The 18,810-nt window shown below is 41.7% G+C and overlaps 1 protein-coding gene across 5 annotated transcripts in view; it reads right to left on the bottom strand.

Annotated features, from left to right (window-relative positions):
• Positions 1-18,810, bottom strand: part of col27a1b (collagen, type XXVII, alpha 1b) — a 487,157-nt gene that overhangs the window by 65,558 nt on the left and 402,789 nt on the right. For all 5 annotated transcript variants that reach the window (XR_011882827.1, XM_072240297.1, XM_072240300.1 and 2 more), the window contains one exon: positions 11,582-11,635. Coding sequence is in view for 4 of the 5 variants with exons in the window: in XM_072240297.1 (XP_072096398.1) it covers positions 11,582-11,635 (54 nt within the window). In the remaining variant the exon portion in view is untranslated. The remainder of the gene's footprint in view (positions 1-11,581; positions 11,636-18,810) is intronic.

The following is an 18,810-nucleotide window of genomic DNA, read 5'->3' as shown; positions in this document are numbered from 1 at the left end:
ATCAATCTTCTCACACTCAGGCTCTCTCAGCTGGTCAGAAATTAGTATGTTTCAATTAGAACCCCTCTCCTTATTATAAATTCTAGCAAACACAAACTTTGCTACCCTAGTCTCATCTAATTGAGCAGCCCACCATCCTTCAAATCAGTATGCTGAGCTTCTGTTGCATACCCTCCTGGCAAGTGTAAATGTTCTCAGATCAGGAGACCAGAACTGCACACAATACAAAGTGTCAGCATAACCTTCACAGTGAGTTTAAAGCCAAGACAGCCTTGTTCCTGGACTTAAATTTTCTCACTCTGAAAGCCAACTTCTGCCTTCCTAGCTGCTTGCTGCTTCATACTTGCTTTCAGTGGTGGGAACTGATTATTCACTCACGCTCAGTATTTCCAGCATTCTCACTTATTTCAGGCTTACAGCAAATTGTGGTATTGGCACTCCACAATTCCAGAATTGTCTTGCTTGCTCTCAATTGTCCTCCATCTCCTTCCAATCTCAATAAGTCTGTCTGTATCAGTCAAGCTCGGATGGTATTGGAGGCAACACCTGACTCTCTCAGCTTAGAACAGGTAGGGCAGGTATTTGTATGATTTTTATCCTGGGAGAGGATGATAGAAGAAGGTCGCTTGTGCTTTCCTCTCATAGATGATGCATTAAATTTGACAATTCATTCCTCCAAGAGGACTGCAGCCTTGTCGTAGGGTTTGGAGGCTTGCGTGCCTCAATGACCCGGAGAGCTGTGTTGGCTGCAGTCCGGGCTTTGTGCTTTGGCTCTTGGTAGGGTCACCCATGCCAAACAGGTCAAAGGGTAGAGGCCAGACTAAGAGTGGTCCACCAGGTTTCGGGGTTCAGCTCAGGGTTAACAACCCTGACAGGTAGAACAAAGCTGTTACAGAAGCGGCAAAGAAGAATCATTCTACATCTGAGTGCGACGGTATTCCTGAGTCTCCACCTGGGACTTGCACGACTGACAGTAGTGAGAACTGAGAGAAAGCTACTGACATGATGAAAGAAGCCCTGAGCACCGCCAGAAATGGGAGAACCTTCATTTCTGCCCTAACCGCCATTGGCATAATGGGCAGTACGTTGACAATTCAGTATTCAAATTTGCATGGGAGGGGACTAACTAACAGCTCATTCATTGGCTGAATGGTTCTCTGTGCTGTTTCATTCTATGATTCTATGTTTTTTTTAAAGGAAGAGTGATGAAAAATGAAGCTCAGAATTTGACTGAAAAGGCAGTTTTGGTCCTTACAAGTCAAAATGCCAGACATTACGAAACAGTGTTTTTTTTCTAATCTTCCAGTGAAACAAGATCTTTCTTATGGGGCTGTGCGCAGACAGCAAGTTAATTTCAACTGTCAGGACTTGGCAGTAGTTCCCACCTTTTGGTCTGCTGGAGAATCCTGGGGAGTTTGTTTTCCTGGCAGCTGAGCCCAGCTGAATCAGAGCCAGTTTTTAATCACAGATAATGTAGAAGTGATTCAGCACTGAACCATAGGACTCTGCTTTTAAGGCCGAGTTTGGAGAACTCATTTCTAAACCAATCAAGAAACCCCAAACATCATGACAATTGGAAAATGGGAGTAATTAGAGTTAAAATGGTTTGGGAGTCAGATGGTTTCCATCTCCCAACACAGCAATCACTCCCTCTGATGAATGCAATAAAAAAAAAAATTAAAGCATAACTGTTATATTTGGTAATACTCAGCTGGTTGCTCCTGTCCGCCCCATTTTACCATTGAATTTTACAAATAAAAAATTATACAAAGTGAGTATTATTTGAAACCATTAAAAATTCTGTTTGTAAATGAGAGAATAAGCTGTAATTCTGAAGCATTATTCAACGTATGTGAACAAAATTTCCAGGAAATAGGCTTTCAGTTGTGAAAAGTATGTTTAATATACAAACATATTTGTTTTAAAATTTCCTTTCTCACATTACTATGGTGATATTAGCCCGAATAAAATAAATGCCTCGTAATATTTTCAGACAAATGTTTTTCAAACAAATTGATTGGGCCAGATCATGCTGGACCCCAAAGGACCACCAGGACGATTGCTCATACACCCTCATTTACTTCTTCATATGCGGACAAGCTTAGCCTAACACCAGAGAGGCAGGGCAAGCTCCAAAGCCGGTTCTTTGGCAGTGTATGTCTGAATATCACCTTAGAGATAGTTAAGGACTATTTAAATAACTTTAAAAACATCAATAAAAATTATAAATACTAAAATACTGCCATTTAATATCAAATAATAAAACATATGAAAAAGGAAAGTAATACTAGCACTTAATCTGCATTTGCCATTTTCCACCAGGACTGGCTAATCCAGTCATACAAATAGGGTCACCATATTTTGTAAGTTAGCTCAGAGCTCGCTACTTTCACGATCAAGACTTCAAAGTCAGGAGGAAGCTCAATATCCGCTAGCCAACAGCGATCCCTACATTCCTCCGTGCTTCTGAGACATGGACTACCTAAGCACTGGAGATATCTCACGAATATTGTTGCAGAATCTTCGCTTTCATTGTCAAGGTACATGAGCATAAGTCAGTGCCCTCCGCCGGGTCAGCGTCTCAGCAGCTGGCTCTGCTGCATTCTTATGCTCAGCAACGGTCTCTTAAAACAGGCACTCTATTCTGACTTCTCTCATGGTAGAGATTATCATATGGATAAAGCAGAAGATTCAGGGATGTTCTCATTGAAAAGGTGCAATTTATCCTCTGAACTGCAGGAGAAGGAGCACTAAGTACGTTGAGTCCAGTTGTCAGAAGGAACCAGAAATCCAGTGTAAACAGAGCAAAGAGAGTAGCAGCACCCAAACAAGCCCAACATTCACCCCATCAAGCACTTTCTAACCATTCCACAATGGTCATTTCACCACTCAGAGCCCACAGGACTAGAGAGGAAGCTAATCACCCTTGGCCATCAAGGGATTGCCAAAGAAGAAGAGAAAGAGGAAATGAACAAGCCAATGTGATGAGCATTGGCTTTCTCTTTCCAGGACATCAGTTGGGATCAACAGTGAGTTGAACACTGCAGACGGTTGCCAGATATGCAAGTCTATGATCATGGGATCACTTTAGACTCTTGTTTGGACCAAGTATACACAAAAATGCGAAACGAATTAAGCTAGGAACAGTTGTTACTCAGCTTTTTTTTTGAGCCCCAAGTGTAGTCAGAAGCTAATTAATCACATGTGCAATTTCAATCTTTTTGAAATTAAATCATCCAGTTATGCCAACATTAAAACAGTTTTGTCACTATCAAAACTATATTTATTTGACAACAGTAAAGTAATCATTTTAAGGTGCATTCATTATTATGATATTATGTATATAACATCTTGACAGTGCTTCCCAATGACTGCTCTGTGGACTGGTGCTAATCTGTAGAAACATTTTGTCAATCCACGTGAGATTAGATAAAAATGTATACTTATATACTTTTAAGGAGGGAAACATTGACACAGACTTCCTTTATTTCCAAGAAGAGTAGAATTTCACAAAACCCCAAATAGTTCATAGTGAGGTCACATTCTGATCTACTGCAACTGTACTTTGGCTCATCCGTTGAGCAGGGTACGGGAGTGGTCCCTTGGGTACATGGCCAGGTGTGTGATTGAAGATGGGGAAGTGGGTAAGTAAGTGTTCAGAACCAGGTGTGTGGAAGATGGGCCAGGAATGTGGTTGGAGCAGTGGGGGTTGAGAATCTAGGCAGGCGTATGACTTAAATTATGGGTTGTGATCAGAGAATGGACAATAGTAAACATGTGAAATAGCAACTAGAGTGGCCTATTGTGGGCCGGCTGGTAGCGCAACGACATCGGCGCTGGACCCGGGAGCGGAGGTTCCCAAGTTCAAAACTAGTCGAGTCCACCTCCGAGTATGCTTTCCACCCGTGCCAGGTTGAGTGTCGAGATCGTAACTTGACCTCGTAAAATAGAGGGAAAATACTATGAAAATGTCTGTGTGAGGAGTGGCGCGCCACACAGTCTCTCTCTCTCACTCTGCGTCGCACAGACACGCAGACGCACACGCACAGACGCGCACGCACGCACACGCAGATGCAGACGCACAGGCTCGCATGCATGCAGGCACATGCCAAAAAAAAAATGAGTGGCCTATTGTATCTTTCCCTCCTGCTCCATCTTTCAGGCAGATCTTGGCTGTTTTTCTATCTTATTATTCTCCAAAAAATATCCATTGCTTACTTCCATACTATTTAAAAACCCATGAATCTCTGTCCTGAAATGAATATCAGGTATTTTGATAAATTTACTTTGAACTTCTGAATATACAAAATTATTGAATATCCACAGCTCTCGGAAATGGAAAATTTCAAGGATTTACGTTTTTAGAAGAAGAAATTGCTCGTTATCTCAGTCCTTAACTGTCTGATCCATATTTTGAGACTGATTCCTGTACCAGCCACCCAGAGGTTTAGATGGCCCAGACAAAGGAAACATCTGCCCAGCATCCACCTCACCAGGATCATTAACAATTTTATATGCTTCAATGAAATTAGATCTTATTCGCATAAACTGGAGGGAGTATAGACTAGTCTACTCAGTGTCTCCTCATGAGACAAACCCTCATTTTACTCCCTATAAGGAAAGAATATTCTTCTTTTGGTAAGGAGACCAAATTTATGAACACTACTCACACCCTAAATCCAATCACTTTCAAATTAAGTAAAATATACTTTCCTAAATGCTTGTGATCCATGTAAAAGAATACCCATATAGTGATTTACTTATTAAAGTAAAACCTGACCTGAACCCAAATGACCACAGGTGAGTTAAATCTGACCTGCAACATGGTCCTTAATAACTTCTTTTCCACATGCAGTCCCACCTGAGCCAATCCAGATAAACTTGCAGAATATGATGTGCAAGCTCTGGGACTTAGACAGAGTGATATCCTTGCTTGGAAAATAAACACCAAGAATGGTGTTTATTTCACTTTCACTTCGTATTAATGAAACCAACACACGATCATGGCACTAAGGCAAACTTGAAGCTGATGTCCAATAAACTCACTATAACCCTGGGAAACATTCACTGTGCCTTCCCTTGCACACTCTGTTGTAGACTCAAAGTTAAATTTGGAATCAACATACCAGTCTTAAGCTGCATGTACAGTATACCAGAATGTCCGCTTGGGTACATGTATCTTGTCTGCCTGAATCTGGGCATTTTTGCATGCAGACTTGCTGGTGACCATTTCTTCAAGAGCTATCATGGTTTTCTTAAAGGCTTGGTCCCCAGTGCCCAGGAATCAAATATCTGCTGGCTTGATATGTGAAATAGGAACTAGAGTGGACTATTGCATATTTCCATCCTGCTCCATCGTTCAGGCAGATCTTGGCTGTTTTTCTACTTCATTATGCTCCCGAAACCTCCCCCCCCCCCCCACCGCCCCAACTTCCATACAATTTAAGAACCCATGAATCTCTGTCCCAAAATGAATATCAGGGTAGTACATGAACCCTTTCTGAAACTTACAACAACATTTTCAGTTTCAACTAAAATCATTTACTTTTAATATGGTTAAGGTCCCTTGCTCTACCTATTGAGATTTTTGGGTCGATGAAATGTTGGCTTAAAAGTTCTTTGGTGATGCTATGAATTGGCCAACGCTATTCATACAGTTCCCTTCAGTGAATCTGAGTCTGGAAACTGGGATGGATGTGAAGGGTTGGGAGGTGGTGGTAGAAAGAGGGTTGGAGGTGATGGTGGAAAGAGGGTTGGGAGGTGATGGTGGAAAGAGGGTTGGGGGTGATGGTAGAAAGAGGGTTGGGAGGTGATGGTGGAAAGAGGGTTGGGGGTGATGGTAGAAAGACGGTTTGGGAGGTGATGGCAGAAAGGGGGTTTGGGAGGTGATGGTAGAAAGAGGGTTAGGGGTGGTGGTAGAAAGAGGGTTGGGGGTGGTGGTAGAAAGAGGGTTGGGGGTTATGGTGGAAAGAGGGTTGGGAATCAGGGTCCTGATATGGCCTGAGGTTATGGGGATGGGACCTTGGAGAATGGGGTCTGCTTTGTCAGTTTGAGGCATTAGGAATGGGAGGGAAGGTCTTGAAATCAGGACCTTTAGTGGTGGCAGTTGGGATATCAGAAGAGGGATCCAGAGAATGGGGTTTGAATCTGGGCTTTGGAAAGGAGCTGTGCCGGTCTGTGGGGTCAGCACAGTGGGAAGAGATTTGGAGGTGTGCAGGAGAAGGTAAAGATGTTACAAGGGCTATTTGGGTCAGATTCTAGTAGTGTGTTTCAATCTGCTGCAAGAAGGCACCTTTAAATAATCCTGTTAAAAGCTCAGTTGTTCCCAAAGTCACCCTTGCTGTTAATACATAAAGAATAGGAGCAAAAATAGATCACATCATCTCTTGAGAGTCCTCTGCTATTCAGTAAGATCATTGCCTGGCTTCACTTATCTGCCTGTTCCCCATTATGCTTGACTACACTTTCTGACCAAGAATCTGTCTGCCTTAACCTTTGAATATACTAAATAATTCAGGTTACCCAATGCTCTGAGAATAAAGATCCACAACTATTACTCAAGAAATCACTTTTCACTTCTGACTATAACGAGCAACTACTTATTCTGAAATTATGACCCCCCCCAAGTTCCAGCAGAACTATGAGATGAAACATCCTCACATTATCCTCCCCCCTTTCATGCCACCTCAGAACCTTGTATGTTTCAATAAGATCATGTTTTGTTCTTCTATTCTCATTCGACAACCTCTTCATTTCAGCAATCAATTTGATGAATCTTCCCTGAACTGCCTCCCAATGCAATTATTTCCCAAAGTACACTGGAACCGTACATAGTATTTCAGGCGAGTTTCACCAAAGCATTCATAGTTAAGCTAATTCTTGTACTTCTTTCTTTCTGCAACAAAGTACAACATTCCTAAATATGCTACCTTTCTGTACTTAGTAACAATGACATTCAGGATCATCTATATTGCAACATTTTGCCTCCATTTATGTATTATTCTATTTCTTTATTCTTCCAACCTCACAATCCCGATCTTTTACTCTTTTAGTTGAACTACTCTTTTGCAGACTTTCTTCTCCAGTCTTGGCCCAGGACAACACTGTTTATTCATTTCCATACGTGCTGCCGGACCTGCTGAGCTCCCCCAGTGTTTTGTGCGTGTTACCATTGTTTTGCCGACCTTTGTTGTCCTCCTCACACCTCAGTTGTAGTCAAGCGAGGCTTTTGAAGTGACCACTGGAGACACCTTTTCTCTGGGCAAAACAGTCGTTCTCAATTGTAATAATCAGAGGCAGGAGCAGGTAATGCATTTTCTCCCTCCACTAGAAAATGATGAAATAAACAGAGCAAGATCATGGCAAAACTGAGTTCTCCACTATATTTCGACTCTGAAAATATCTCATGTACTTACTTTCTGAGAGTGTCAGAGCACAGAGTGGAGAGAAAAGGGTTTGGTTAACACTCTGTTGATCTATAAATTGCAGCTGGGATCAGAGGTTAGAGATGAAGCTTTGCCTTGGGGAGATAGTGATAGTGGTGAGATTGTTGTTCCTATTCATGCCTTGTGTCTCTCAGGCAGCAACCTTTAGCACATCTGTTTTTTAAGAGGCCAAGTTGTTAATTCGACACTCAACCCTGCAAGTGTGGAAAGGAGAAGGCCGGATTCGAACCAGGGATCACTTACCTCAAAGTCTGGTGCTGATGCTACCACACCACTGGCCAGGCTACAGTGTTGCGTGGAGTTTGCTTATTTTCTATCAAGTTATTATCGATAACCGTCTACTCTTAAATTGTCTGGCCCAAGCTGTCCTCTATTGCAAGGGATGCATTGCTTTGGGAAATCTGAGGCATGCAAGGGCAGGTGGGGCTGGAAGGTAAGCATTTTCTATGGGGTCTAAAGCTCCTAAACCTGGGAGTCAACACTTCCTTTGGCAGTTGGACCATTGACTTCCTGACCAATTCTCCTCAACCAGTGAGGATTGCAACGGGTCTGCCACGAACAATCATCACAACTTTGGTGTCCCACAAGACTGCATCCTCAGCCCGCTGCTCTACTCCCTGTACACTCAGAGGCCACGTGGTCAGATTCTTCTCTAGCTCCACCCACAAGTCTACAGATGGCATCACAGACATCCCACGCTGCAAAAACTCATTTCAGGGAGGTAACAGACACCTCCCCCCCCCCACCACCCCTGGTCGACCTCCAAGGGTGTATGTAATAGTTTGTTTAGTGACTTTCTCTAATCTGTAAACCAAGTTGGGTGTATGCAGAAAATGTGACATTAAAATATGTACATATATAATATTATATTATATTATCATGTTTATTCTATTACAGCTTTAAGCAAGTCTACAGAGAGTTTGGTCTCATCACGTAGGACATCAATAGAGTAGCTCCTTAGCAGCCAGCCAGCTAGTTTAAATAACGTTAGCTATGCTAATGAACGAATGACACCTGTTAAACTCACCTCAACATGTCTTTTACATTTTAACCCACCATAGGCAATAGAAAAGTCACCATTGCAAACAGTGCAGTGAGCAACACTGCCATTATTTTTGAGGTCGACTGTAAAGCCCACCCACAAAGAAAACTGATAGGTCTACTTAGCACGAAGAAAGACCAATCAGGATGCTCGCTCTCGCTCTCCCTCTCAAAAAAATCGATTTGCGGGATATTGTATATAATTTCTGGGCATCAGGGAGCCACTATCAATATGCGGGAGACTCCCGGAACTTCCAGGAGAGGTGGGATGTCTGACATCACTGCAGTGGGTCTACCACAAATGATGATGAATCGCAGTTGTGGAAGTTACAGGAAGGCAAGGTTAGCCTGGGGCGGTTGTAGTCAAGCGAGACTTTTGAAGTGGCCACTGGAGAGACCTCTACTGTGGCAGTGTGTACTCAAGCCAAACGAGTGAGGCCTCTGCAGTGAAGCTTTTCCAGAAAGGTCTTCCTAAAACACAGCTTCCCTTTACACTACAGGGGGTGATGGGGACATACAAGACAACAGAAGGATGTGAAACATACCCAACAACTAAGGCTCTATTATCTTTACTAGCTTCAGAATATCATCAGCTGTCTGCTTGACGTTTTGATTGACTTTTAAAGCCTTTATTGTGAATGGCGATTGATCATACAAGTAATTTATAAGGCATATGCAATTTATAATAATCAATATCTGTACAAATTCTGTATATAAATTACAGTTTTCTGTTCAGAATTCAGAACAGAGTGGGTGACAGGGGCCATGCTGTTCTCCTTGTGCACAAGTAAAATAAAAGGAATGCTTGAGTCGTAAGGGTCTGTGTGTACTGGGTACAGTTACTTTAGTTACTTTATTTTAGTTTCAGCGATGACAGTTACTTCAACATGGTACAAGAAGGAGGTAGAGAGTTTAGTGGCATGGTGCCTTGATAACAACCTTCCTCTCAATGTCAAAAAACAAAAGAGCAGCTCACTGACTTCAGGAAAGGGGTGGTGCACATGCTTTTGTTTACATCATTGGCACTGAGGTATACATCATCAGTACTGAGGTTTATATCATCAGCACTGTTTACATCATCAGCACTGAGGTATACATCATCAGCACTGAGGTTTATGTCATCAGCACTGAGGTTTACATCATCAGCACTGAGGTATACATCATCAGCACTGAGGTTTATGTCATCAGCACTGAGGTTTACGTCATCAGCACTGAGGGATTACATCATCAGTACTGAGGTTTACATCATCGGTACTGTACCTCTGCCATCAATTTCTGAACGGACATTGAACCCATAAACACCACCTCACTCTAGATTTATTTCTATTTTTGCACTACTTATGTTTTTTTCATTATTATTAAGTATTGCTTTGTACTGATGTCCCAAAGCCATATTAAACTTGATTCTGATTCTGATACGGTTGAAAGCTTCAAGCTCCTAGGAGCGAACATCACCAGTAGCATGTCTTGGATCAGCGATGTTGATGCCAAGGCCAAAAATGTTTCACCAGCACCCCTACTTCTTCAAGAGGCTAAAGAAATTTGGTACGTCCTGCTTGACCCTGTCAGATTTTTACCCAGGCACCATAGCATGCATTCTATCTAGATACGTCATGGCTCGGTATGGAAACTGCTCTGCATGAAACTGCAGAAAACTCTGGTCACAGCTCAGCACCATAACAGAAACCAGCTTCCCCTCCATGGAACTTGTCCACATTTTTCATTGCCTTGCTAAAGTAGCCAAAATAATCAAAGATGTCATCCACCCCAGCCATTCTCTCTTCTCTTCTCCACTCCCCCATTGGGCAGAAGATACAAAAGACTCAAAGAAAGGCATTCTATTATTGTATTCCCTTGTACTACCTCAATGCACTGTTGTAATGAAATGATCTGTATAAATGCAAAACAAACATTTTCACTGTATCACGGTACATGTCACAATGATAAAGCAGCTTACCAGTTTAAAATACTAATTCAGTGGACTTCAAGGTTATTAAATAATCATTTTCATATATTATATTTTTATAAATCGGACTTTAAATTTCCTCCAGTACTGTCTATGTGGAGTTTGCATGTTTTCCTGTGAGCATGTAGGTTTCCTCTGGGTGTTCTGGATGCCTTCCAAATTCCAAAGATGTGCTGGTTTGTAGGTTAATTGGTTACTGTAAAATGTCATTAATGTATTGGTGAGAGATAGAATAGTCCTCATGACCTTGAAGAGCTGAAGGATTTGTTCTAGTGCAGTATGACTCCATGACTAAAGTACAAAGACCATTTCCTCGTGGCCCCAGTGTATAATAAACTGTAGGTAACACATAAAAAAGTGGAGCAACACACACAAAATGCTGAAGGAACTCAGTGGGCCTGGCAGCATCTATGGAAAAGAGTAAACAGTTGACGTTTCGGGCCGAGACCCTTCATTGGATTTCTGACATAAAAAGCGGAATTCATTTAAATTCTTGCAATTTATGGCAATCAAATTCAAATCTCTGCCCGCACCAATATTGCGCTGTCCCACAATAGAGCTTTTCAGAAACATAGTTCCGCTGGCACTGGATCAAACTTCCAGCTTCTCCTTCCACAGGCAACTGAACATTTACATACATGAAGTTCAAATAAAAATAAACAAAATATTTCCCTTAAAAAAAGATCAAAGGGAATTGCAAAGCACTGGAGAGTTGGAAAGCTTAGGAGCTTCTATAAAGTATAATTCAATGAACTACCATATACCGCAAACGAAGGCTTGTTTCATCTCTCACTTAGCTAAGTCTTCAGCGCACGAACACTTCCAGATGAGTGCAATTGCAGATGGACTAGTCAACGCATACAAACTCACATGTTAGTTGCTTGACCAGAATAGCTCGTCTAATTATTTATTTAATCGAGTATATGATTGGAAATTCAGAGCCTCGGGCAATTGTCATTGAGCTGACCGACAGGGACTGTATAAGCTGAATTGATTTGAGGAGCAGTTGCAGACTATGGAACCGAACATGCTCTGTATGCAATTTGATGATTAGCTGATTCTGTTCTTGCTGCCAAAGTTTTACTCTACAAAGCTTTCATTCCAGCGCAATTAAAAACTAAAGATTTACCTTTTCACCTTTGGGACCTGGTGGTCCTTTTGGGCCAGGCGGTCCTCTATGCCCCTGCATAAGACAAAAAAATAAATAGTAAATATTCTGCAACCAAATTACAATATGCTAAAGCAACTGTATTATCTACTGGGTCAATATTTAACTATTAAAAATATTATAACATTCATATTACTAGCATAGAAAATGGGACTAGAGACTCTTCCATAGCTTGACCTCTTTTATACCAATCTGCGATATGATAACTGTTAAGTGATGTCTTTATTGTAAATGAGTCAGATATCACTGTGAGTCAATATATCATGATTTCATCAATAGCATATTATGTACAGTCATTTGCTTTAACACACATCTTGAACAGTCATATGCAATAAAAATAAATGTAGGTTTTGGATGTAAAACAGGCCACTGACCGAATCCTTATCCAAGTCTGGTAGGAGGCTGTAGTTGTGTGGGGATGAAGAGAATAATATTTCTCACTATTTGTAAGAACAAAAATTTAATTTGAACCAACCGAGGAATATTGAAAATGTAGCAAAATGGACAAATGAACTGATTTCCTACATTCTGGCATCAGAACTAAATGTCAGAGCTATCTGCTTATTTCAACAGAACCTGTCCATAAAACCCGGGATCTCTAGCTGAGGATTTTCCCTTTCCATAAGTTAAAAGTAATGTTACTCTCATTTTCATTTTAAAATCTTTTTTATTAATTATTATTAAAGACCAACAAAAAATACATTAAGGTAATCAAGCCAACATGTCAATATGTACAATGAAGAACTAAATTACCAAATAACTGATTAACAAAGCTAAACAACATATCATTAATAATAAGAAAAAATAAAGTGTTAAGAATTTTTTTTGAAAGAAGGGAAAAAAAAACCCTACTAACTAAAACAAAAAGACCCCGACTAACTCAACTCCCCCCCCTCCAAAAAAAACCATCGGGAACACAACCCCGGAGCTATACTCCATACAAGCTTCCATAAAAGAAAAACATCAATCTGCCAACTCAAATCCATTTAAACAAAAATCAGAAGGAAACCATCTTAATTAACTCAAATCAGATGATAGTAGCGGGCAAATGAACCCTACCTTTTCTCAAAATCAGACTGAGGATCAAAAGTTTGACTTCTGATTTTCTCCAAACTAAGACACAGCATCACCTGAGAGAACCATTGTATCAAAGTGGGAGCAGAGGCATCTTTCCATTTCAACAAAATAGCCCTTCTGGCCAATAAGGTAACAAGTAATGTTACTCTCACATCAGTCTCTGAGATGTAACCTTGTCATCAAGTCAGCCAAGAAGTCAAAGCACTGAAGAATTCTTACAGATAGAATTTTTATTTCAAAGTTCAAGGTTTGTATACATTATTCGTCTCCTTACGGACAGCCACAAAACAAAGAAACCTCAACAGAACCCATTAAAAAAGACTTTCAAACACCCAATGAACAGAGAGAGGGAGATTGAAACAAATCGTGCAAACAACAAAAGTAAGCGAACAGCTTCAGAGCTGAAGTTTTACGAAAGACATAAAACCAGGCATCACTGTGGCTAGAGCAGGCCACAGCCCCAGTTCATCGCAAAGCCGAGTAAACGTTGCCGAGATCACAGATGCGAAGCCAGGCATCACTGCGGCTGGAGCAGGAAACAGTCTGACATCAGGTCCTTCCTCGCTCCTGGACCCCACTGCCACGATTCAGCCAGTACCCGACCTTTCCAGTTAGGCCTGGTGCTAACTCAGATCAGATATTGGAACTTCCCTCACTCTCGGGGAACACCACGACTCTCTGCTTCGGCCCTGTCTCTGCCTTCCGTCACCTCGACCGTGTCTCGCTTACGTCTCTGCCTCCGCTCACCTCCCCATTGTGAGCATTGATCGTTATTAATAAAGTGTCATTAATAAGGTGTTTAACGGTTTTCTTTGCTTTGCTTTTTTTATCGCCAATAAGTAGTCACTGGGCATCTTAAACTGAAATTTCATGGAAGACTTCTGAAGACATTCGAAAACAGAGGATCTGTCCTGAGCCCAACATCACGATGAAAGCTCTCTAATGGCTGTACTGCATTAGGAGTTTGAAGAGAGTTAGTGTGTCACCAAATACTCCAGCAAATTTCTACAGGTGTACCATGGAGGGCATTCTGCCTGGTAGCATCAGCACAGAATGGCAAATGGTTTCAGTGGTCTGTAGAGACAGCCACAGCCATCCAGACAGAAGTCTCACCACCACTGAGGACATCTTGCAAAGACTGTGCCTCAAGAAGGCAGCATCCATCTTGAAGGATCCTCACCACCCGGGACATGGCCTCCTCTCATTACTGTCACGTATGTGCAGAGGCAGAGTAACAACGGAGTATTGGGATTAAAGATGTTAGCCACGCTGAGCAACTGACAGAGCGTGAGCGACAAACTAAGCTTGCTGACACGAAAACATGCACCCGGCTCATTTAGAATTATAGTCAGTTTATAATTATAGAGTTAAGATTTTAGCCAGTTGAGATTGTGTTTTGAGTGAATGAAAATAGGAGTATTTTGAAACCTTGCCTCATTGCCTTAGTTGTCAAGAAGGAAGTTGCTAAACTTGTTTCTGTACTTGCCTCACATTTACTGCTTTTGCTGTTTTTTTATCCTCCTGTTTCACAAGGGATGAGACTACAGGAAGAGGGTGGTTAATGACCAAGGTTGACGCAACTGAATGGGTTTGATGAAAGTTATACCAGAAAAAAATTGGATGTGAAAACACTTTTGCACTGTACCTGAAGGGAATTCAAGGAATTTGTGTGAAAGGTTAACAATTTTAAGATGTCGAATCAAAAAGCTAAATATTAGAAGGCTCTTTCAGATCACTCTTTGCAGGATTTGAAATAAACCAGAGGACCATGAATATATTTCACAGTGTTTGCATTCTTGGCTAAGTTATATTCTTAGTCTTTTTCCCACCTACGTTGGGTATCATTTTGCTTTCCTCTTCACATGTGTAAGATATTATCTTACACCATTTTTTGTGTGGAACCATGTGACACAGTTAGAAGGTTTAAGTAGGTAAAGTGTCATTGTTGGAATATTTTGCTGTGGTGGGATTTGAATTGAAATATGCAATCCTGTATCAAAAGAGATTGACTGTTAATTGTCACTGATATTGCCAGACCTGCTTTCTCTTTCCAGTCAAAAAGACTCCAGATGCTGGAAATCTGAGATAAAATCAGGCCGGGCAATTTCTGTGGAGAGAGAGAGAGAAAGAGTTAATGTTTCAGAAGTGGGAAACAGAGAAATAACTTGGTTTTTAGTTGTACAGAAATGATGGGGGAGGAATGGATAGAACAAATGAATATCCCGGGATGGTAAAGTCGGGCTTGCCATCTGGAAGAGTTGTTGAGTTCATCTGGTGAATGGGTTAATGGGGCCTATTACAGAGAGAGAAGATGAAAAAGAACTCTTAAGTTAGTTAGAAAGTGAGAGTACAAACAACTCAGTGCAACAGTTACAAAATCCCCCTCACATCCCTCTCTCCCTCCCCTCCTCCATCTCACCCTCTCCCTCCCTCTCCTCCGTCTCACTCTCTCCCTCCCCTCTCTCTCCTGTCCATCCCTCCCTCTCTCCCCGTCTCACTCTCTTTCCCCCTCTCACTCTCTTCCTCCCCTTTCCCCTCCCTCTCCCCCTCTCCCGTCTCACTCTCTTCCTCCCCCTCTCTTTCACTCTGTCCATCCCTCCCCCTCTCTCTCCCTCTCCACCCTCTCTCTCCCCCTCTCTTTCCCTCACTGTCTGCCCTTGTCTCCCTCCCTCTCTCACTCTTTCTCCCTCTCTGAACTCATCAGTCAGATGCCCTCTAGAAGTGACCCACAAGTCAAACCTGCACTCGCCCAATCAGAAATTCCCCTTTCGCCTATCCATCCTGTCACAAATGCACTACAAGTTAAAACTCATTCTCTCTTTTCCACTTCTGGCAAAGAGTTTCCGGCACGGTCTACTTTCTTTACAGTGTGGTCACCTGGTGTGCTGAGAATTCAAGCAGTTTCTGTGGTTTTTTATTCAAACATTTGTTGTTCATGTATTTCCAGTATTTGTAAAATTTTGTATTCTGACCATAACTAATTTAATGCTTAACCTAGAAATTCCTAAAAACCTAACATGTCCTCGTGTATTTGGTTGCCAGTAAATCTATTCCTCCTGGGTAGTGGCTGCTATTTCAATCAGATGATATAATTCCTTAGACATAACTGGCTTATACATATCTTCCAGTATAAACATAATATATTATTAATACAATTGCAGATGGAAAGGAACATGTCTTCAAGTACAAAGGTTATGTGTCTGCAATTTCAATAATATTCTTTGGCAATGTTTATCCAGCCCATATGTGAAGATGCAGATTCATGATGGGATCTTGTCTCTGGCCCGTTCAGAAACCCACTTGCAAGCGTCACATTAGAACATAGAATACTTTGGAATAAGGAGTAATTGCCCAAGATGGCGCTGGCAACATATGGCGACACTTTACGGACAGCTAACAAAACTACTAGCTACTCTATTAAATATATTTTTCTTTAGCCTGCCATCACAAAAATCCATAGCCTGTAACTTCCCTTTGGGACTGTACTTTTGAACTGTATCAACGATCTGGCATTTCTGTGGTATCCTGAAGGATTTGGTGAACTGGACTCTTGGGAATGCAGGAACAGCCACAGCCATTGCTGGAGCAGACTTCAGCCGGATTGAAATTTCAGGCTGGATTAAAGCAGCAGGGCCTAGGCCCAAGAGTGAAAACGAACTGGGGTTTAGCTGACTTAAACACTGAGCTAGACTAAAAAGATTAATGCTCCGAGGCCAAAGGCGGAGAATGAACTGGTGTTTAGCTGACTACTCTGTGTCAGCCAGGATCCCCCACCTGGGCCCATCCCTGTCTGCCCGGGTTTGACCCATCTCCCTCTCTTCTGACTGCAGCTGTGGATTCACCTTCAGGGACTGGTGGCTCATGTTCTGTGTGTTATTTGTTTCATTTTTAATTCTTTGTACGATTTATTCTCTTCTCGCATATTGCATGTCTAACAGTTTTGTTGTGTGTGGTTTTTCATAGATTCTATCGTGTTTCTTTGTTTTGTGGCTGCCTGCAAGAAGATGAATCTCAAGGTTGTACAGACTATAAATACTTCGGTAATAAATGTACTTTGAACTTTTGAGACAGGGATCATTATAATTTTAAAGCAAGGGTAATTAAAGCAATGTAATTTGTCAGCTACTTTGTACTTAAATCTTCTGCATTACAGAAAATGTAGTAGAGTCTCTAGTACTATTTAGCATTCATTTCGAGAGGACTAGAATACAAAAGCAAGATGTAATGTTGAAAATGTATAAAGCACTTGTGAAGCCTCACGGGGTATTGTGAGCTTAGAAAGGATGTACTGAAACTGGAGAGGGGTCAATGGAGGTTCACGAAATGCTTTCCCGATTGAATGGCTCGTCATATGAAGGGTGTCTGATGACTCTGGGCCTGTATTCACTAGAATTTAGAAGAATGAGGGGTGATCTCATTGAAACCTATCGAATAATGAAAGGTCTTCACAGAGTGCATGTTTCCTATGGTGGGGGAATCTAAGACCAGAGGACACAGCCTCAGAATAGAGAGGCATCCATTTAGAACGGAGATGAGGAGGAATTTCCTTAGCTAGAAAGTGCTGAATCTGTGGAATTCTTCACCATAGGCAGCTGTGGAGGCCAAGTCTTTATGTATATTTAAGGCAGAGCTTGACAGATTCTTGATTGGTCAGGGCATGAAGGGAGACGGGGAGAAAGCAGAAGATTGGTGCTGAGAGGAAAATTGGATTAGCCGTGATGAAATGGTGGAGCAGACTCGATGGGCCAAATGGCCTAATTCTGAAGATGAGATTCTGCTCCTGGTCACAGTAGTAGGGTGATTATTGCCAAAAAACAAAGTAATTATCAATGCGGGAAAATGAAAATAAAGGTACAAAACATTGTGAGCCTCAGCAGGTCAGCCTAAAAATTGGATGTAATTCCTTTTCAATGCCATAAACAGTTACTGTTTATAAAAATCAAGAAAAAACATCAAAAATGACATTTTAATGGTGTTTCAGAATTGTGGGCTAGAATGTGACCCTGCGGGGCAATAAATACAATGCTGGACTATTAAACTGCAACGCTACAAAACACTGGTTAGACGGCACTTGGAGTTCTGGTTTCCCATACTACAGAAAGGATGCGACTATGCTGCAAAGAGTGCCCAGGCATTTCATCAGGATGTTGCCTGGGCTGGAGAATTTTAGTTATGGGAGAGAATTGATAGGTGGGACTTGTTTTACCTGGATCCAAGGAAGTTGATAGAAATATATAAGATTATGAGAGACATAGATAGGGTAGATAGTCAAAATCATTTAGCATGATCAAAAATTAGGGGGCATAGTTTTAAAGCGAGAGGTAGGAGTTTTAAAGGGGATCTGAGGGGTAGGTTCTGTCTTTTTTACAGAGGCAGTGGTTGATATTTGCAACATACTGCCAGAGAAGATGGTGAAATCAAATATAATTACTATGCTTAAGACACTTTTAGGCTAGTACTTCACTGGGAAGGCACCAAAGGATATGGTCCTAATGAGGGCAGCTGGGATTGGTGTATATCAACAAAATGGTCAGCATGTTTCTCCTTGGAGTGACGGAGGATGAGAGGTGACCTGATAGAGGTGTATAAGATGATGAAAGGCATTGATCATGTGGATAGTCAGAGGCTTTCTCCCAGGGCTGAAATGGCTAGCATGAGAGGGTACAGTTTTAAGGTGCATGGAAGTAGGTACAGAGGAGATGTCAGGGGTAAGTTTTTTACGCAGAGAGTGGTGAGAGCATGGAATGGGCTGCCGGCAACGGTGGTGGAGACAGATAGGATAGGGTTTTTTAAGAGGTTCCTGGATAGATACATGGAGCTTAGAAAAATAGAGGACTATGGGTAACCCTAGGTAATTTCTAAATGTTTGGCACAACATTGTGGGCTGAAGGTTTTCTATGTTTTTATCTATGTTTCTATGTTACGTTTTGTAACTCCGAAACATAAAACTAATTGAAAGGAAAACAAGGGAGCCATGAGATAACGTGTCCTGCCCTGCCCAATGGTCTCGGCTCGAAACACCGACTGTTTACTTTTTTTCCATAGATACCACCTGGCCTGCTGAGTTCCCCTGGCATTTTGTGTGTGTTGCTTGGATTTCCAGCATCTGCAGA

This window comes from Mobula birostris, chromosome 22, assembly GCF_030028105.1.
Source record: "Mobula birostris isolate sMobBir1 chromosome 22, sMobBir1.hap1, whole genome shotgun sequence".
NCBI classification, from domain to species: Eukaryota; Metazoa; Chordata; class Chondrichthyes; order Myliobatiformes; family Myliobatidae; genus Mobula; species Mobula birostris.
The sequence above is the reverse complement of the archived record's forward strand: the minus strand, read 5'-3'. Positions and strand labels throughout refer to the sequence as shown.